Source organism: Pyrus communis, chromosome 11 (genome assembly GCF_041283825.1).
Source record: "Pyrus communis isolate YQ-2024b chromosome 11, ASM4128382v1, whole genome shotgun sequence".
Classification (NCBI taxonomy): domain Eukaryota; kingdom Viridiplantae; phylum Streptophyta; class Magnoliopsida; order Rosales; family Rosaceae; genus Pyrus; species Pyrus communis.
The window spans coordinates 10,758,214-10,779,991 of NC_142575.1; the positions used below are offsets into that span (position 1 = coordinate 10,758,214).

The 21,778-nt window shown below is 35.0% G+C and overlaps 1 protein-coding gene and 1 pseudogene across 1 annotated transcript; one reads left to right on the forward strand and one right to left on the reverse strand.

The window, feature by feature from the left end:
* Positions 1 to 3,554: 3,554 nt before the first annotated feature.
* On the reverse strand, positions 3,555 to 5,284 carry LOC148692883 (protein FAR1-RELATED SEQUENCE 5-like). The gene is made up of 3 exons (XM_088680250.1): positions 5,222 to 5,284; positions 4,879 to 5,116; positions 3,555 to 4,441 (listed from the first exon to the last, which is right to left on the reverse strand). Exons 1-3 carry the CDS (start codon positions 5,282 to 5,284, stop codon positions 3,555 to 3,557), a joined length of 1,188 nt encoding a protein of 395 aa, XP_088536376.1.
* A 15,259-nt stretch (positions 5,285 to 20,543) lies between these two features.
* On the forward strand, positions 20,544 to 21,541 carry LOC148692884 (uncharacterized; annotated as a pseudogene).
* The last annotated feature ends 237 nt before the right edge of the window (positions 21,542 to 21,778 follow it).

Genomic DNA, 21,778 nt, shown 5'->3' on the forward strand with positions numbered 1-21,778 from the left:
GTAAACGAGAGAGGGAATTCATAGATTTTCTTACCTTAATCCTTGCCCTATTTATGTTGCACTGCATTATGAGAATAAATTAAAACCCCATTCTGCACTCTCACTCTGCAAATAAGAAATCCTAATGAAGAAGACGAATACATTATAAGAGCTTTAATGAAGATGGTTTTTTCAAATTTTTTCTTAACAAAAAATAATCTAATAACTTTATTTAATAGATGGGCTTGAACTTTAATGAAAATAACAAAAATTTAATATAATAAGGACAAAAAAACTACAATAGTTGATTCATGGAACCCACGGGCCCACTCCTCCCTCCTTCACCGTATCTCCTTTCCCTTTACCCATCACTAGCATCTCTTTCTCTATCCTCTTTCATTCATCACCATCATCTCTCTTCTCTATCTCTCATGTCACTCCTTCCTCCCCTCCTTTTCTTTCTTATTTTTTTTTGTTATGTATAAAATTTGAAACTTAATCCTATTTTTCAAGACATAATAATACGAATTATTTATCACATACCAAAATTCAACAAAATAATTATCAAACAACTTTTTAATAAAGGAACACTTATAAAAAAAATTTCAATAAAAGACACTTAATCAAATTTTATAAATAAGAAATATTGTTTCTTAAAAACAATAAATTTCTAGAATGGTAGTAACTTTTTCTTCAAACTGAGTCACTATTTCTATAAACAGGGACACTATTTTTAGAAACGGTGTCACTATTTTTAGAAACAGTGGTCACCGTTTCTAAACACTGACACTTTTTTTTTAAAAAAAAAAAAAAAACTATGACACTATTTCTAAAAATAGTGTCGTTGTTTCTATAAACAGGGTCACGATTTCTAGACAGTGACTATTTTTAAATGCAATGACACATTTTTAGAAACAATGACACTATGATAAAATTAATGTACAAAATTGTATATATATATTTTTACATTAACAACCAATTAAGTGTTTTTCATGAAAGGAGAGAGAGGGCGAGAGAGAGAGAGAGAGAGAGAGAGAAAGAAAAGGGTGGAGCTAGGTGGAAGAGGAAAGATGAGAGAGAACAGTGAGAGGTGGACGGGAGGAGAGAGGATAGAGGAAAAAAAAAAAAGCAATCTGAGACTTCTCCAAAGGAAATGTCAAATATGTCAAATAGGATTAAAAGACATTCAAGTATTCTCTAATGGATATACCAAATATGATGTGGCAGTCGAGTTATTTGACTTCTTGCTTTTTAGCTGTCTTTTTTACCGTAAATAAAAGAGTCAAGTATTGTTAATTTAATTTTTTTTTAATTCACAGGTTCCACTAGCAACCAATAGAATAAAAACTAAAATTAATTTTGATTATTTTTTAATAGTTAATGTAACTTTGGGTCTAATAAAATAATAAAATACATATTTCACACATCCATTGGGAAAGAAGAGGATTTAGCACTTATATTCAATTTGTCACATTAGCCATCAAATATAATTTTGACATATTATTTTTTACATCTCCATTGGAGATGCTCTTATTGGGCCAATTTTATTAGGTTATTTACTATAAGGGCTTGTCCTAACCATTAAATAAAGTTATTATGATGTTTTTTTTTGTTAAGATTCAAAGTTCTAGAACATTTTTCATTAGTTTTCTTATAAATCAAGGGCAGGTTTTTGGCTATTAGGGTTACCTCTAGTTTGAGTGTGAAAATTGAAGATGAATTGTTTTTGTTTACTTTGAAGTCTTTATATATCAATACAGAAATTAGGGTAACCCAAAACCCAATTGAATCCAACGCGCCAAAGGTATTTTTAGCATTCCCCCCACTTTTTTTTTTTTTTTTAATTTTCCTCAAGGCAGTTTAACTCTACAAAAAAAAAAAAAAAAAAAATTAGTTCCTCAAAGAAAAAAAATTGGGTATAAGGGTATTTTAGATGGAGCTTTAATTAAAAGAGCTTCAACCAACTTTTTTTTTTTTTTTTTTTTTGTTTTTAACCAAAAGCATTCAAAACCTTTATTTAATAGAAAAACACAAATTACGCACTTTCTTAACTTTTATTAATTATAGGGGCAAAAAAAAAAAAAAAAAAAACAAACTGACGCGCGAGTCTTTGGCAGCTGACGCTTAAGTCGCTGGCACATCCCCACCTCCCTCTCTATCTCTCTCTCACTTGCCCCCATCTCTCGAGAAAAACTTGTATGAGGCTTGGCTTGCCACTGGACTTCGCTGAATGACACTACAATCCACTTAAAACTCATCACGTGGCAAGTCTTAAATATATTCTTTTATCATTCTTTTATATTTAAAATTTTTATAATTTTTTTTAACTAATTAATATATTATATATATTAATGTTATGTTTCCTTTTTTATTTCTTTCCCCCTATTTTTTTTTTCTTCCCAAATCCCCCACCACACTTTGTTTTGTTGTAGGTCTTAAGACTGCCTCCCCTTTCTTTCTTTCCCATTTTCGTTTCTTTCTTTCTTTAAAAAAAAAAAAAAAAAAGGTTATGCACCCACTCTAAGTTTATCATGGAAAACAACCAAGAATCTGTAAGTTTCTTTTCTTTCTTTATACAATAGTTGATGTGCACACTCCAGATTATCGAGTCAATTTTTTCATATTTGTTATCTTTCACTTTGTTTTGATCGTAGTAACTTTCTATTTTCAAGAACGTACATCTCTACCAAATATAATTAAGAACTATAGATAATACTATTTGAAATAAAATTTTGATCAAAACATAAGCTATTAAAAAACTTGATATCCAAGGTGAATCTAAAAGTTATTTTGACTAATTGTCAAGCAACTAGACTACATAAATAAAAAGAAAAACAAAATCCCACATCGTCTCTTCAATTCATCCATCTTCAATCCATGAGCTCTATGTTTCCACCATCTGCACATTTTTCTAGGAATTCTTGAAGTTGAAGAGCTAAAGTTGCGTTATCCAAGATGTCTACTGCCATTAACCTAAATCAATAAACAAAATGTTAGAATGATAACACAAATTGTGACTTATAACTCCAAATATAAGTTTCAATACAAACCTGATTATAAAAGTCATGAAATGATGGATACAAGGTTGTCATATTTGATGGAGCATTGATATACTCTTGATTATGTTGCTCTACAAGCGTACATATATTCATTACATAATATATAGTATAATCACAATAAAAAAGTATAAAGTACCATATTGAATGAGTATTACCAGAAACTACAGTATTAGGTGGTGACATTTGTGAGGTATATCTAACTTTTGCCACTTTCTTCGATTTTTCTAAAGCACTCTTCAATCTCTTGTCGGTTACCCCTTTAGCTCTCACTGTTGGAGGATCCAATATATGTTGATCATCATCTTGAACACCGGAAGTAGATAGGCTATTTTTCTTTTTAACCTTATCCGAGGCTTTCTTTGCTTTTATGTCTTTTTCAACCAACTTCATTGCCTCTGATAATTTTTCACTAACAACATGAACACCCCAATCATTCATTGACGCTAAGCTAAAAAGACTATTTCCTTTATGCATCAATTGACTGAGACGTAATGATTGAGCAGACTTCAGATTTCCTTATGGTGATGAATCATCCAAATCACTACTCAAAAGCATCCCTTCTTTGACCGTTTTGGTCCATCTCTTTAATACATATTGGGTTGGTATACTAGTAAGATATTTCGAATCAAAAACCCTCAAAGCATGACGACACAATATGCCCTTAGCTTCATACATTTTACATGAGCAGGAAACCATGGAAGTATGAGAGATAAACTCAATTGTGTTCACTCTTTTATGACCTTCTTCGGTTGCTTCATAGATAGTAACACCTTCTTCATTACTAACTTCTCTTAACCTTACTGTCAAACAACTCATGTACTCAATTTCAAAGAACTTGAATATTTTATTGGTGTACGCCTCAGCTGCATGACATAAAATTCCACTAATTACTTTGAGATGAGGCATACCTTGTTTGCAGTGAAAATCTTCTTGCAACTCTGTCAAATGCATGCCTTTTAGCTTTTTCTCATATTGAAGCACAAACTCAATAATATTTGTTGTCTTTGTACACATTTGATGGAAAACATTATTTGTACTCTCAACTCTTTGAGTGGATTTCATATTTGCAGAGAAAGTATCAAAGCTAAAAGCAGGACACCACTTATTACAAAGGTTATATAGCTTATTAAGCCATAGATGAGTTTGAAGGTTGAACTTACAAGTCATGGAATCCCATGCAGCTTCAAATTTTGGTACACTTTGACAACCACCAAACACGTTGTTGAAATGTGTTCTGAACTCAGGATTGGCATAAAGGCTAGAAATATTTTTTGTAGCATTATGTGCGATGTGCCAAGTACACAACCGATGACGTGTCCCCGTAAACACTTGCTTAATAGCATTTGTCATTGCTTGATCTTCATCAGTGAAAATAGTCTTTGGTTGTTTATTGCCCATCGACTCTAAGAATATCTTAAATAACCAAACAAATGATTCAGTGCTTTCGTCTAACCAAAAAACACAACAAAGCAGCACATTCTTCCAATGATGATTAACTCCAACAAATACAGTGCAAATCAAATTGTACTTGTTAGTTCGAATGTAGTACCAAAGCATAAAGCATCTCCAAAGCAATCATAGTCTAACCTTGATCTGTTATCTCTCCAAAAAAAATTTGTCATCCGATTCAGTTGGTTCACTTGTATCGAATAGAAAAATTTGGAATCCTTAGCTTGCCTTTCCTTGAAATGATTAAACAAACTTTGTGCATCTCCTCCTTCCATCGTTTCAGACTTCTTCCTATACAAAATTTTTTGACAATCTTTCTTTGTGAATCCAACATTTTTAGCCCCTCCAACTTTTTCTGCTAAGTAACAATATGACTGTGAGGGCTTTATACCTGCATCCACCATAGAACTAATGACCCCAGCATGAGCATCGTGTATTTTTCTACCTGATCTTAGAAATTGTCTTTCTTCAGGCTTGGCAAGCTCATGATTATGAATTGAATTAACATGTGAAATCTTCCATACACCTTGATTTACTGAAAATCTGATTAAGGCCTTGCAACCTGTTCGTGTAGTTAGTTTATCAACCATGCTGTCATTGCATAAGTCTTTAAACAGTGGAAACCCTTCCTTGGAACACAAAAAATCTCATTGCGTAACATTATTTGATTTATCTCTTCGATTATGCCATTTACGAAGACTGAACCCCTTCCTCAAAGCATAAGCATTGCATACCTGAAAAGCTTCAGCATCTGAATCCACCACCATTCCGATTTTCAGATCTTCTTGAAACTCCATTGCCTTAGCAGCAACCTATCAATTGAAAAAAAAAAAAATCAAAGATTAGACTAATATATTAATTAAAGACTCATAATAAAGAAGGTAGCAAACATAGCAGATACCCTAATTCATATTATAAATATAAAAAAAATCAAAAACCCTCACATGAACCCAAAAACCCCCAATTAAAAGAAAAGAAAATAACCCTAATACATCTATATATGTGGGTTATTCATGTCACATGATCAAAGCAACTATTGTATAAAGAAAGAAAAGAAACTTACATATTATTGGTTGCTTTCCATGATAAAATTGGAGTGGGTGTACAATTTTTTTTTATATTTTTTTAAAGAAAGAAAGAAATGAAACTAGAAAAGAAAGAAAGAAAGAAAGGGGAGAGAGTACTGAAACCTAAGATCTATGACAAAACAAAGTTGCCCCAGGGGGGCGCTGTGGGGTGGATTTGGGAAGAAAAATTATAGGGGAAAGAAATAAAAAAGGAAACTAACATTAATATATATATATATATAATATTAATTAGTTAAAAAAATAATTTTTAAATTTTTAAATATAAACGAATGATAAAAGCATATATTTAAGACTTGTCACGTGGCGAGTTTTGAATGGATTGTAGTGCCACTCAACAAAATCCAATAGCATGCCAAACCCCATACAAGTTTTTCTCCCATCTCTCTCTCTCCTCTTTCACTCTCTTTCATCAACACACTGTTTCTCTCTCTCTCTCCTCACTGTTCCTTCCCCACCAACTTTTTTTTGGTTATTTTTTTTTTCTGTTTTGTATAAAATTAAAAAATTAATATACGAGCTAATAGGTTTGAATCTACAATATTCATACTTCAAATGAAACCTATTAACAATGTCACTCATCCACTTTATTATTAAATTTTTGCATTCTACTAAGTATTTCATTTTGTGTATGTTAAGTCTAGGACTATGTATATATAGGTTTTAGCTTTCCTTGAAAAAACTTGTAATTTTTGTTGCTTCACATCGCACCAAGCTCAATCTTGGATTAAGCAAATTACAAGATGCAGCTAAAGCCACAAGGAAGATAAAAAAAAAAAAAAAAAAAAAAAACTCAAGATCATTTCACATGATACAGGTTTGATTTATGCATATTAATTTGCATATCCATGATTACTATCTAATGATTTATACCTAGTCAAGTATATGTTCATACACACTTTGCACGTGACCTGAGTCTGGCAGTGAATATGCCGCAATATAACATTTTATTTTATGTCCTATCATTCGTTGACCGGTGCTACCACTATGCTGCTAACGATATTCATAAAAAGGAAACCTTTGACGGATGGGATCTCCATATTTTTATAAAAAAATGGAGATTAGTTGTGAGGTCTACACCACATCAAACTTTATGATTCGAACCGTCTATTTTTCAAGTTGCACATCATAGATCATCTTTGTAAAACATTAGCCATATCGGAAATGTTTAAGACATCTAATTAAGTTCAATGAAATTAACGAATACTTTGTTATATAAGAAATAATGAAAATTTATCTTGATCATTAAAATAGGCAAATAGTTTCGGATTAAATTGAATTTTTGTAAGGATGATCTATGAGTAGGGGTGGGTACTTGGAACCGAAAAACCGAAATCGAAACACGAATCGAATCGGACACTGGAGAAAGGAATGGTTTTTTTGCCACCCTCGCACCGAACGGTTCGGTTTTGTGGTTTTGAAACAATTGTGGTTTCAAAACCGAACCGTGGCTAAGAAAACGGTTTGATTTCGATTTTGGGTTTTCAAAACTGCACCATATATTGAATGTTATGTTCTAATTGATTCTTTATTAGAAGCCATACATTTATAGTATGGACTCAACTATACTAGAATAGAATGTCAACCAATTTTGCACCTCTATTCGAGTCCATACATGTCTCTCTCTCAAAACTCATGTTCATCTATCTGGCCACACACAAGAAGCTGTGCAATCAATAATACTCATATTGCAGTAGAATTACTAATTCCAACCCTTGATCACATCACTTCACTTGATCTAAATAAGGTACAGAGTTCATAGATGTGCTAGAAGCTTGAACCTGATTAATGCAGCACACCTGCAATTGGCAGCATTCTTTCACTTGAGAAATATGCTTCATAACAGTGCTTATCTTGATATATTACTTAACCAAATTGTGCAATTTGAAACATGTATACATATATACTTTCTTTATTGCTTGTGTGTTGTAGATTAGTGCTACTATTGCCTCTATCCTGACTTCCTTTGCTACAATTTGGTGAACCATTTTGCTGCAGGTTTGTTGCTTTTTTTGCTGCAATTTTGCTTTTGCTGCTGTTTTTTTGCGACATGTTCATTGATTAATATACGAGGAAAATGAGATCGTCTTATGCGTAAATAGGTGTAAATTTAAAATTATAATTTTTTTTCTCAAAATATCGAAACGAAACCGTTTGAAATCACACCGAACCAAATCAAACAGTTTGATTTCATTTCGGTTTTGAAGTCAAAACTGTACTGAACCGTACCACACCCACCCCTAATCGAGACTTCACAAATAAACGTTTCGGATCGTTGAAGTTTAATCGTTTGAAGTTTGCATAAAGGGCCTGTTCATAAAAATATTCACTATGAGGTGGAATCTAGTGTGGTAATGATGAACTTATCTCTTTAGGTTTTATCAAGTACATATAAAGGTGTTTGCCTCCATCTCAGCCTCAGGGCTGTTTTTGATCCCGCAAACCCCACAGAAAACTCTAGATTACAAGAATACCTTGATTCATCTTTAGATTTGTAGGCACATATTCATCCCAAACTTCTTTCAATTGGATGTTCAATTGAGAGAAATGTGTGTTGTTCTTGAATCTTCATTTACATATCATTTAAGTTGCATTCATTTCACTGGTGCCACAATGATGAAACTCGATATTGAGCCACCATTGCTGTGAAGACCTAGCGTGGATCCCCTTGAAAAATCTCAAGTTCCATAAGAGGTACAAGCTGCTCCTTTAGTATATTTAGGATTTGAGCTTGAGTATGTGATTGATTCTTGTATGAACTTGATATTCTGCTAGTGGAAGGAGCTCTCTATGGCTCCCTCAGTTTTTTTTATCCATTTAGGGGTTTTCCGGGCACAAATTCCTTAGTGTGATATATACATGACTATCTGTGTTTACATTATGATATATAGATACACACACACACACACACACACATTGTACATTAATAATTGAACCGATCTGTTTATCTTTATGATACTAAATCCTACTTATTTAATCTAATGAATCGAGACTATAACTTGATTATGATAACTGTTAGTGTGATGGTTTCTGTTCATCAGAATAAATGTTAGGTGGTGTTGTGTAGGAGTTAGGACCTATAGCGTATTATTATATATTATTGCAGGATGTTCTACATGATATTAATTTCAATGTACTGTCACATGTTTTTTTTTTTCTTCAAAACATAATAAAAAAGGAGAAAGGAAAAAGAACAGTAGGGACAATTACATTATCTAAACTATATAATAATTAGAGAACTACTTAAACATCTATGATCCAACATAACAAACTCGTTAACTATATGACTAATAGAACGTTACATAGTTTGATGTCATAAATTTTGACACATTCGAGTTTTGTTATGGTCTATGTTACAAAGATAAAACAATTATAGAGAGTGACTCGAAATTGGGTTCAGAATGTGGAGAATAGGGATGGGCATCAAACCAACCGATCCAAACCATATTGGTCGGTTTGGTTTGGTTTTGACCAAGAAAAAAATCAATTAATTAAAAAAAAAAAACATATTGAACCAATGTACTTTTGGTTTAGTTTGATTTTTAATACATTTGATATTGATCAAAACCAAACCAACAATATATATTTTAATTATTAGTTAATTTATTTTATACATGTCAACTTATTATACATACGTTATTTAGAGACTTATATGCATTTTATGCTTATGTGAGGTAGTAATTAATAAATCGTTTGCTAGCATGAGATTTATAAGTGCAACCGAAGCAACCTCTCAAACCAAGTGGTTGAGATTTCATTCTAGAGGACATTGGGGAAGAACAAGGTGAGGCTACTACTCCAATTATGTATGATAATACTTCTGCTATAGCTATTGCCACAAATCCTGTTTTCTAACATAAAACAAGACACATTAACAGGAAATTCATTTCAATCGAGACGCTATGCAAGAGAATGTATACTGCAAGACAGAGCAAAACTGGCTGCTATACTCACCAAAGATCTGCCTAAAGACAAGTTTGGATATTTGTGCTTGGAGTGAAATCTGCAAAACGTTTAGAATGGAGTGTTGATGTGTAAGCTACTTTAGTGGCAAGAAACATTTTTACTAATTTTTTTTTTAGTTGAGTATTTGATGGTGTAATGTGAACCATCGATTCGTAGTCCAATTGTACCGGCCAGTCTTAGTGGTTATGTAAGTCATAGATCATGCAATGAGTAAGCATCTCATAAGATACGCTTACTAGAATGGTTAGATTTTTTTTTTCTTGCTGATGTAAGAGAGAGAGTGCTCTTGCATTCCCCTTGTAACAGTCACAGACCTCATATTCAATGTGAAAGAATACATGAAGAAATATTCCATCTGAAAATTCTCTTATCTCCCAAAAGATATCCAAAATCCCAAAATCCAATTTCATTTCAAGTTCTTCTCCCTTACAAAACCTAAAAGTTAATCTAGCAACCTAACACTAACTCAACAGATTTCTTACTCCCTAGTTTTGGCGGTTGTTAGTACTTCCTTTCATGGTTTTGTTCGTTTTGCCGTTGAATGAAATATAACTTCACCAAAACTTTTAAAAAAGGGTGCATATCCTAACAATGTCTTTGAATTACAGCGTAAGGTCATCGCAAATGTTTCACTATAACTGCAAAGAATTAGAACTACCAGTCCTACTGAAATTGCCACTGAGGGGGAGACAATAATTCTACAAAGAGTAATTTTGGTACCGTTTGGTACGTGAGATGGGATGGGACGGAACGGAATGGGACGAGACGTACGAGACGTTTCATCTTACGTTTGGTGCGCCTAAAACGGGTGGAACTCGCTGTTCCACGAGACGAGTTTTGGGTGAATTTTTATTCCATCTCATCCCCTAGAGAGACTCGTTCCACATCTGTGGAATACAAAATTATAACATTTTAAGACAAAACACTCTCTTTCTTGTTTCCCCCGCCGCAGTCCTTACCATCCATAACTTTCTCCCCCAAACCAGAGCTAGATAACAACCTTTCAGTTTTGAACAAAGATCTCGAAGGGGGTTTTATCTCCTCTTCCGGTTCCTCAAAATTCTCAGCCTTGGTTTTCGATTTCTTTCGGAGGCTTTGAGGTATGGGGAGGTAGGTTCTTGTTTCTGGGTTTTTGTTGGATTTTGATGTCGGATTCGGGTGAGACTTGGGTTTTTGTTGGGTCGATTGTCGGTGAGTGAAAGGAAGAAGATGATAAGGAGACGGACCTGGTTCTAGAGAGGTGTGGCTCCGGCTCCCGCTCGGAGTCTTTGGAGTGGGACAGCCATGAGGTCAGGATCGGTGCCAAGGAGCTTCTCAGAAGCATGTTTATGGCTACGAAATAGGAGTTGAAAAAGGTGTCACAGATATATATATCGCCAAATTACCGATTCGAGAGGTGCCCACTTGGTTTTTTCCGAAGATTTGTTCAAAATTGGTCTGAAAGATTTCTTATTTGTCTGATTTAGGATTTGGGTTTTTCTGTCTTTTGCATGCACTGAAGAGTTTGCTGGGCGTGATGAACCTCCGTTCTGTTTCGTCCTACGCATAGCAAACATACACGGAACCTCCATTCAGTCCCATCCCGTCCTGTCCTGTCCGTCTCATTCTGTTCCGTCTCATCTCGTCTGCGTACCAAACTATACCTTTAAGAACCAGTTCCGTTCGGGAGACAGTTGAATATTAGACTTGCAAGAGGCTGCTTTCATGCTCTGACATCAACCAAATTTGAAGAAACCCTAGCTATCGGTCGGCATTAGCAATCTGTCGAGAATTCAAGCTGTGTGTTGGCAAACTTCATCAAAGATAGTGGCCAGAAGGATGAATACTTGCAGAAGAAGATTCTAAACTTATTGTGGTGAAATGATATACCTATGCCTGTTCATCTTCTTCACCCTTTTTTGGGCAAGAATGCTAGATCCACTGAAAAGTATGTATACTCGTTATGGTGAAATTAAAAATACATATAATTGCATTGAAAGCAACGTACTGAAGTTGTTGCTATTTTTCTTTCAGTGTAAAGGAGTTTCTACATAAACATGATGAAATTGCTCTTCTTTACTTAAATCCAAAAACTTATTGCTCAGATTGTTGAAGAGAATCATACAAAGTTTGTATTAAGAGTTACGTCCTGCTCTTCTTCCCTATAAAGAATGGCGGCAAAGCTGAATCTCATAACGTACCTGCAATTTAAAACAAGCGCAAGGAACATGTAGTGTTCATATACAGACTAGTCTTCCCCATAAAAGTCAACATCCCATCAATGAGGAACCATGATACAATTTCATATTTCAGACCGCACTTTCTCAATGAGCTATCTTCTGAGGATTTTGCCTGATGGTGACTTGGGGACACTGTTTATGAAGGTTACTCTTCGTAGTCGTTTGAAAATGCAACCTACTACAAGAGAAATTTTGTTATCAAGGAAATCAATTTGAATCCGAAATAATCCTTTGAAATTTCGTACTTACCTGGCTATCAATAAAGCTCTTGACATCTTCTTCGGTTAGAGAACTATTTGGCGTACGTATGCAATATGCAACGGGGACCTCACCAACTTCAGCATCATGAAGGACGGAAATAAACCCATCATTAAATTAAGTTCAAGATGAGGAGGTTAGGACAAATTTTGTATGCGTCAAACTTACGGGATGACAACCGCATCTAATATTTCAGGGTGAGAAACTAGCAGCCCTTCAAGTTCAGCTGGTGCCACCTAGCAGAGCACCAGCAAAGCAAAGAAAACAAGATTGAAAAATTACAGATGCGTAGAGTGTATGTATCCGTTATGAGAAAAGGTAAACATAAAGATAATAATTAACTTTTAATCGAATTCTGACAGCATTAGCATCCATCATTGACCAAATTTTCTCGTTCCGTAGACAACTATGTTAAAGGAAAATTGGCATGGGATCAATGTTCGTTAATTGTTATTAAAAAATAGCTTTGCAGAGACGACCAGCAGAAATTTCATGCATTAATTGTTTAAACCCTAGCAGAAGAATTTACCTGGAAACCTTTATACTTGATGAGCTCTTTGATTCGATCAACTACATAAAGTAGTCCGTCTTCATCAATGTATCCAAGATCTCCTTCATAACAATACAGCAAAACGGTCTAGGCTATGAAATTGAGAAGAAAACAATGAGCGGGAAGAGAGAGATTTGAGAGATAGAGAAAGTAAAGCTTTGTATATTTCACATTGAAAACCAAATGACTCTTACAATATGGTTATATAGCAACCATGCTTACAACAACAATGTCTATATTGCCCTCTAACAATCTAACTCTAACTAACTACAATCACAACTAACTCAATCAATTACACATTGACAAGTGTCATCATCTTAGCTTTATAATTGTCAACATCTTAGTATATCCATTACTCCCCCCTCAAACTTAGCTAGGAGCTCCTAGACTAAGTTTGTGACAATGTCGAATGAAGACTGGACTATGCAGTCCTTTAGTAAAAACGTCTGCCACTTGGTCTTCAGTTGGAATGTATTGGACTTTCAAGTCACCCTTTTGAACCTTTTCTCGAACAAAATGATAATCGATGTCGAGATGCTTTATCCGAGAATGAAAAACAGGATTTGAAGTCAAAGCTAGTGCAAAAAGGTTATCACAATGTAGACATGGATGTTCTAATATAGTTTCATGAATGTCTTTGTGTAATGACCTTATCCAATACACATCTGCAGCACAATGTGCAAAAGCCTTGTATTCTGCTTCTATTGAGCTCCTGGAAACAGTGGATTGTTTCTTTGATTGCCAGGAAATTTGATTGGAACCTAAAAAGACCACATAGCCAGTTATTGGTCTTCTTGTGTTTATATCCACAGCCCAATCTGAATATGAATATGCTAAAATATTAAACTCAGAAGACTTGGCATATCTCAAATCGCATGTCAAAGTACCCCATAAATATTTTAGAATTCTTTTGACCCAATGGTAATGAAGCTCTGTAGGATTAGTCATAAACAACAAAGCCCCACCCCTCTTTTCTCCCTTTAATGAAAGAACCTCGTCCCGCTTCCTATTCATTTGTGGGTTAACCTACCATATTAACTGAGTGTGCTATGTCAGGTCTAGTAAAGGTAAGGTAATGTAGAGCTCCTATAATGCTTATGTAGTGAGTTAGATATGTAACAAGTGTGCCTTCATCAATAAGTAATTGAGTATGTGGCTTAGCTAGTGTAGAAGTAGGTTTACAGGTCTCCATTCCTACTTTCTTGAGGAGTTCCTTGATATATTTTGATTGATTGATAAACAAAGATCTATCTTTCTCATATTGAATCTGTAATCCCAAAAAATATATGAGCTGCCCCATATCCTTGAGATCAAATACCTCAACAAGACTTCAAATTACACACTGAACTTTTGCAAAATTTGACACACTTAGGATAATATCATCCACATATAACAAAAGCAATATAATATCACCATTGTCAACTTTAATGAACAAAACAAACTAGAATAAGATATTGATGTGGTAAACCCAAGGGCAGGTAAAAAACTAGTAAACTTGGAATTCAAAGCTCTAGGAGCTTGTTTAAGGCCTTATAAAGACTTAACAAGCCTGCAAACATAATCTGGGTACTTTGAATCTACAAAACTTTATGCCTGCTTCATATAAACCTCTTTTTCAGGACCACCACCATGTAAGAAAGCATTTTTAACATCCAATTGCCTTAGATTCCATCCATATTGTGTTGCTAATGCCAGAACCAACCTTATAGTTGTATGTCTCACCACTGGACTAAAGGTTTTTGAGAAATCCCACCCTAGTTTTTGATTGAATCCTTGAGCAACTAGTCTTGCTTTGTATCTTGACACAATACCATTAGGGTTCTTCTTAACTTGGTACACCCATTTATTCCCAATTACAGCCCTATCACATGTGGAGGTACTAGCTTCAAAGTTCCTTGTGCCCTTAGAGAATCAAACTCATCTTGCATAGCATTTTCCCACTGTGTAAAGCTGAAGCAGCTTTATAATTCTTTGGTTCCTTAATCTCATGTACATCAACCAAGAATGAAAAACCATTTAAATTACATGTATTCTCTGTATCATCAATTATATTCATCAATTATAAGGAGGTCAACTCAGGTAATGTAGCAAGAAATGCTGCATACTTTTTCCTTGATATGGTATTTGTTTGAAGTCTTGTTTGTATACTAGTAGGTTTAGTTATGTCCAGAGACTTATTGATATGCTCAAAATCATGAGATACACTATGGGTTGAAGAACATTGAGATATTGGGAGTAGTACATGAAGTTGGGATGGATTCAGGATAGGAAGCAAATGAGATGTATCATTGTCATGGGAAAAAGTATGGCCTGATGAAGAATGTTCTACAGTTGTACTTTGACTTTTCATAGTGAAATCCCCAGAATTACCAAGAGATGTAGAATTGTTATCAAACTCATTCACTGATCGAGTTGATCTTGTCCTCGAGTTAGTGTGAGACTCTAAATCCACTCTATGATTAGAAATTGGAATTGGAATTACTGTAGTGGATGATGTTATTGAACTTGGCATGGACTGTATAACCATTGAATCACACTGCCTTAGAAGAAAAGGAAACATAGTCTCATCGAGAATCATGTCTTGAGATAACACACTTCTTGGTACTCATATTGTAATAAAATACACCTTTATATCTTATGGAATGCCCCAAGAATACACATCTTTTAGTTCTCACTTGCAACTTATTGGAATTATGAGAAACACAGAATGAGCACAAGCTAGATACTAAAACTTAAGAGATAAGCCAACAGTTGTTATCAATGTGATAGTAGTTTATGTGTATCTGTTTCCTCTCAGCAATTCCATTTTGCTAAAGGGTATAGGGACAAGATATCATCTGTTGTATTCCTTGAGTTTTCAGAAATGTAGTGAAGGATTTGTTTGTGTACTCTCCTCCATCATCACTCTAAAAACATTTGATCCTAGTCCCAAACTGAGTAACTATCATGTACATAATTGTACAAAGATTGTAAACACATCATATTTATTGCACAGAGGGTATATCCAAACATATCTTGTATATTCACGCACAAATGTTACATAATATATGTACCCTTCTAAAGATTTTACAGGTGATGGGCCCCAGATATCTGAGTATACTTTTCCAAAGGAATCAAGCAATGATCAACTTTAGAAGGAAATGGAGTTCTAGACATTTTTCCTTTCAAACAAGGAATAAAGACATTATGATTCTTAACTAAAGACACATTTGCATTTGATTGCCTTAGCATTTTGGACATTGTTTCATTTGATGGATGCCCTAATTTTTTATGCCACACATTTGATTTGACTAGCTAACTAAATAAATCACCTAAATTCTGATAAACTAACTGCAACCCCTAAGATTGATGAACAATTGGTATGTGAAACAGCTCTTGTGGTATACTCTTCCCTTGATACAGTGTATCCCTTGTTTTCTTGTCTTGCACAAAGAATTGAGTTTCATCACAAATGAACCAACTGGTATTATCAGCACATAACTGTTTCACAAATAACAAACTTCTAGCAATTTTAGGCACGTGTAACACATTCTTTAAAACCAAAGAATGAGAATTTGTGTTAAGAGAAGTAGATCTAATGTTTTTTTTTATCAACAACTCAGGGCCATTTCCAATAGTAATCTTGTTAGGACCTTCAAAAGGTTGCACTTGAGTCAAGGAATTGATGTCTGTAGTCATATGGTGAACCAATATCAACAATACAAGGATCATTTGGATGAAATTGTGATGTTTGATATGCTGCCACTGCATTAAGACAATGAGGTGGTGGCTACCCTTGATAAGTGTAATTGCCTATATGAAAACATTCCAGAGCTGAGTGTCATTTTTACCATAGATTTGACATTCCAGCATAAATCCTTGAAAAAAAGAACCATCGTTCCTTTGAAAGCAATTTGCTGATGTATAGCCCATTTTGTTATAAATCTAACACTTAATGACAACATTAGTTCTACTTTGAGTGCTACCAGACCAATTGCCACCATTACTTCCCCTAAAACCACCAAAATTAAACCCTTTTCCTTTGTAGCCACCATTATTTTTTAAATTGTTATTTCCTCTGTATGTAGATCCAGAATGAAAGCCATTTGTAGGAAACTTGGACCAGAATTATTGTTATTTCGCTCAACAAACCCATAGCCGTATGACATTAAGGAAAGAATGGAGCTGGTTGAATTGGTGCAAAACTAGGAAGAATGTAGGCTTCAGGAGGAAATGGAATTGGAACTGGCACAGAGTTGTAGTTGTAAGCACCATGAATAATGACCCTTGCAGTTGTAAAAGGAATATGACTATGACCTTGTGGATTTGAAGTTGAACCAGAAGCCCCAGAATTAGTACCAGAAGAAGTACTTGCAGAATTAGAGCCCTAACTATAAAGTGCAGACATATTCTGTGTTAACAAAGAAATGTCCCCTTCAAGTTCTTTCTCAGCCCCAAGATGTTAAGCTCTAAATTCTTTTAGAGTAATTGATGATTCTCTTGCTAAAATGACAGTTCTAATAATGGCATACTCTTTTTGTAATCTAGCAAGACCAGCTACCATTACATCATTGTCAGATACAAATTCACCTGCAACACTTAGTTGTTCTCTTATATTTTTCAACCTCAAAAGGTACTTATCAATAGAATCATACCCTTTTTAAATGGTATGGAGTTCAATCTTTAGATGATTTACCCTTGATTTTGACAGAAAAGCATATCTGTCAACTAATTTAGACCAAGCCCTATTTACAATTTTACATCAAAGCACATATTCCATAGCTTCATCAGATAATGTTGTTAGTAACAGACTAAGTAAAGCCATATCAGTTCACTCCCGATCAAGAAAAGCTTGTGTTATCACCTTGTTACCCCAGTTTCTGTATGAATTATCTATTTTTGGTGGACACAGTTGTGATACAAAATGACCAAATAGCTTGTGGCCTTTCAAAACAGCCGTAAATTGAAAAGCCCATTTTGAGAAATTATCATCTTTCAGCTTTATTGTAAGCATACCCAACAAATTCTCCACCTTAACCACTGAATTAGACAATTTCACAAATCTGTAAAAAAATATAGAGAAAAAAAAAAAAAAAAAAAACACACAGCAACACTGCAAGATTTTTCTTCAACTAGAAACAATGATACTTTGTCTGCATACACTATATAGAAAGATTGATACTTTCTTAATACTCAAGAAAGAATGGCACTTTCTTGATAAAACTTCACTTTATGTTTAAGAACATGAAAGTTTGAACAGAAATCCCAATTTGCCAGATTCAATCACAAATTTGTAGATACCAAGTATACTAGATGTAATCAAACTATATACTGAACCACTAACAAGAAATTGAATTGTGTAGTATGAAAGAAACAATATCACCTAATCAAATGAATTTGAAGACCTTCAAGAACGCAGAAAACTCCCAAAACTTCTTCAAAAATCTAGATTGCGAACACATAGAATTGGAGATTAGAAACCAAAAATCGTAGCGGAACTCCTCAAGATCGGATATGACTGTAAGGAATAGCTGGTGATGAAACCATCATAACAATACAACAAAAATGTGTAGGCTATGAAATTGAGAAGAAAACAATGAGCGGGAAGAGAGAGATTTGAGAGGGAGAGAACGTAAAACTTTGTATATTTCACATTGAAAACCAAATGACTCTTACACTATGGTTATATAGTAACCATTCTTACAACAACAACTTCCATATTGCCCTTAACAATCTCCCTCTAACTAACTACAATCACAACTAACTCAATCAATTACACATTGACAAGTGTCATCATCTTAGCTTTACACTTGTCAACATCTTAGTATATCCATTACTCATGTATGTACCTAACCATCTTTATCTATAGTCTCATTGATGGCATGTGGGTTGTTGAAATACCCTGAAATGAGTTTAGTAATCATGGTATTTTTTTAGCAGAAACCCTATGAAACACTAAATTAACTTGAACAAATATCCTACTAAGATCTACACAAGAGGCAATAATCCGGGACATGCTTGGATAGCTCTGGAATAGTGTAGATCAGATTGGAGGTGGTGGTAATAACGTCGGATGCAATAATCCCGAAGAAACAAATAGGGAATTAGATTGAGTTGGGGACGAAAATGAGGATGACGTCGTTTTTCATGATTCCTAGATTGATTAAGCCATGGGAGACCTGGATAACTTTGGACTTGAACTCTGAGAATGACAAGGTGTCGGAGGACTTGTCGTCGATAAGCGCAAGCTTGTGGGAGTAAAATGAGGAGTTTATGAAGAGGAAATAGATCATTCAAAGATTTTGGTCTTTGGGTAGGACAAACGGCAGGTAAAGTGATCAAAAAATGCCATCGCTGCCGAGCCCAGATTTTTCCATTAAACATTGTGGTGGAGATGTCCAAATGAGTAAATGTGATTTTGGGTTTCTGGGATTTAGATAAGGATTTTATAGGGGATTTTGTTGGAGGTGATTGGTGATGGAGTATCGTCCGTTACATATTTATGGCAAAAGGGAGGGGAGGAGTAGGGAGGGAGGGGAAGGAAAACAGGGGAGAATCCTCATCCTTATTTATTTCACGAGGCTTAAGGTAAACATGAAACAAGGAAGGTGTACGACGTTCACCCCACCTCAGAATTTGAGCAATCGTTGGCCAACCATTGAAGAACTTGAAGGGTTCATGAGCAATATGCTAAAAGATATGTAATCATGCATAGAATTACAGAATCTTCGACTTTGAGTTAGGAGGCCACTGCAATTTATGGTCCCTTCGTCGTCCGTTTTTCACACTCTAGAATATGTATGGCAAAATAAATTAGGAGTTTGCTCTCCATCTCTACTAGTTTTCACCTTCGAATTAGAGCTGTTTGCACCAAAAATGTGCACTATTTTACTTATTAAGGCCATTCGAGCAAGATAGGGCATTTAGAGGACTACTGTGCAAAAATGCTAACTTGGAAGATATTTGGCTGCATCCATAGTTTGACATTAACATAATGTTTTTCCCTTTTGTTTGGGTGGTGATGGTATGCCAAAAGCTTTATTGAATCAAAACAATTGCATGTTTTCTCATTGCAAGTCGATTGGAAGGCAACACGTAGATATTCGGGCAATGGACATATGGTGAAAGAAGCCAACTTGCTTCTTTTAATTATTATTTTATTACAAGTGGGAGATGGACATGTGGTGGAAATGCAAGCCTACCTATTTTAATATTATTTCATATGCAAGCTAGTAGTGGAGTTTTATCGAGCAAGTTCAATGTTCTCAGCAAAAGGGCTCTCTCAGATCTCTATATAAAGAAGCAGAGGCACAAGGATTATGGACACTCAAACAATCAATCAAGCAACTCTACTCAAATTAACTCCTCAATTTCCTTGTAGACATTTACTTTTAGCCAAGCACCCTTTACTTTCCTTGTTTTTAGCTCTGCTGCTCACTCAGTTGTATCGATCTTCTTTGTATTTTTATTTACAACCTTCAAAGCCATTCCCCAAACCACCAGAAATTGCCACAAGACTAGAGCAACTTACCCGATCCATCGGGAACAAGTTTGAACCTTGTATTTCGCATCCCTATGTACTTATAATGCTTTGTACTTTGAATAATTACATTTCTGTACAACTCATTTCCAGTCATTTAGTTTACAAGCAATCTACAATACCGGTCATTTACTTTTTTCTGTCATTTCCACTTCCAGCAACCTTGTCATTTTCATCTTGTTACATCTCTCCACATAAGTAAAGTTTTTATCGTTAAGGCAAAGAAAGAACCTTGATTTGAGCCACTCTCACTCAATGGCACAATCTTTTAGCCAGAAGTCGAACTTAGGCATAATCTCAATCATTCAGATCACGTCTACTAGCGGCATCTAGTAGTGCAAGCTCGCACTCGCCAGTTTCTTGTTCGAGCAAATTCTCGGAATGCCCACGAGGCCCATGGCGAATTTAGGGGGCGAACAAATTGGCACGCCCGATGGGATACTTATATAGAGTTGGATCATGAACAATCTTTATGTTCATGGTTTTTCTCAACATGCTTTCGACCATTATGATTTGGAGCATAAGGAGGATGACGGTGTTGAAAAATGCCCAAGCTATGGCTATAAAGAAAATCACATGGAGCCAACCTATGAGCTGCCAACTTATGGGTACATGGCTGGAGAGTAGTCAAGTCCCATGGAATATGATTGTCGGTCAACTAATGGCTATTAACTAAATAATAATAATAATCTTGAGGTTTGGCCAATTTATGGCCATGATGAAAGTTATTATTCTTTTGATGACAATTTCATTTATGAAAACTATGATACGCCAACAAATGGCTTTGAGTTTCAAAATACTTTTAATGGGTACATAGAGCCAATCTATAAGATACCAACCATTGATCATCCAGATGAAGAGTTTTACAATGAGGATGAGGGCAAATTAGAGGAGAAGGTGTCTAAACTCCATGTGGCAAACATCGAATACAGTGAAAAGGTGATCAAGTCTTTTGAAAGGATGGAGGAAAGCTACACAACTTTATGAGAAACTGTGCGAAAGTTGATAGATAAAATGTGTTAAATCCCCTCTTCAAAACAAACTCACCCTACTACAACAAGGAAGAACAAATCATACACATTGATGAAAGCCAAACAATGACCCCAATCCATGAAAAATCCATGAAAATGGATTTGGTTGTAGGAGAACAAGTCAACTTGTCGAAACTGATAACGATTAAAATGGAGTTTATGGCTAGTAAAGGCAAAACACCTATGCTTGGGGGGCTCGAACTCAGACCTCATGTGGAGCCCGAAGAAGAAGAAAAGAGCTTCTATACTGTTCTCCGCCAACACAAGTATGTCGCCCATGCCGAGATCTCAAGGGGGACAAAGCTTGGAGTGAAACATGAATGGCCTCCTCCTATGGTTCCCAAGCTACAAGGTATGGCCAATTTAAATGGTGGATCTGATTTCTCTACACTCAATTATAAAAAGAGAAAAAGGTTTGAGTGTTAAGAGAAATAAAATTTGGACAATCAAGAGGATTCACCCAGTATGCCCAAATAGGGCTTATTTTTGTTGTTTTCTCTTTTGCCTGTAGTAGGTTCCCTCCATCTTTCTTTTCCTTGCTTTTTCTCGTTTTCCCTTCCTTTTTCTTCTCTCTTCTTTTCTTTTTCTTTCTTTCTCTCTTTTAGTTTTTTGTTTTTCTTTTTCCCGAATGGGCTTTTGCTTGCTTTTTGATTCCAAAAAACA

Excerpts from the sequence above, each read along its gene's own strand:
- LOC148692883 (XM_088680250.1), bottom strand. The coding sequence starts at position 5,284 with ATGGAGTTTCAAGAAGATCTGAAAATCGGAATGGTGGTGGATTCAGAT. Across the intron at positions 5,117-5,221 it reads CAGATGCTGAAGCTTTTCAG|GAAGGGTTTCCACTGTTTAA; the intron begins GTATGCAATGCT and ends TTGTGTTCCAAG. Across the intron at positions 4,442-4,878 it reads TAGTTCTATGGTGGATGCAG|AGTCGATGGGCAATAAACAA; the intron begins GTATAAAGCCCT and ends AGATATTCTTAG.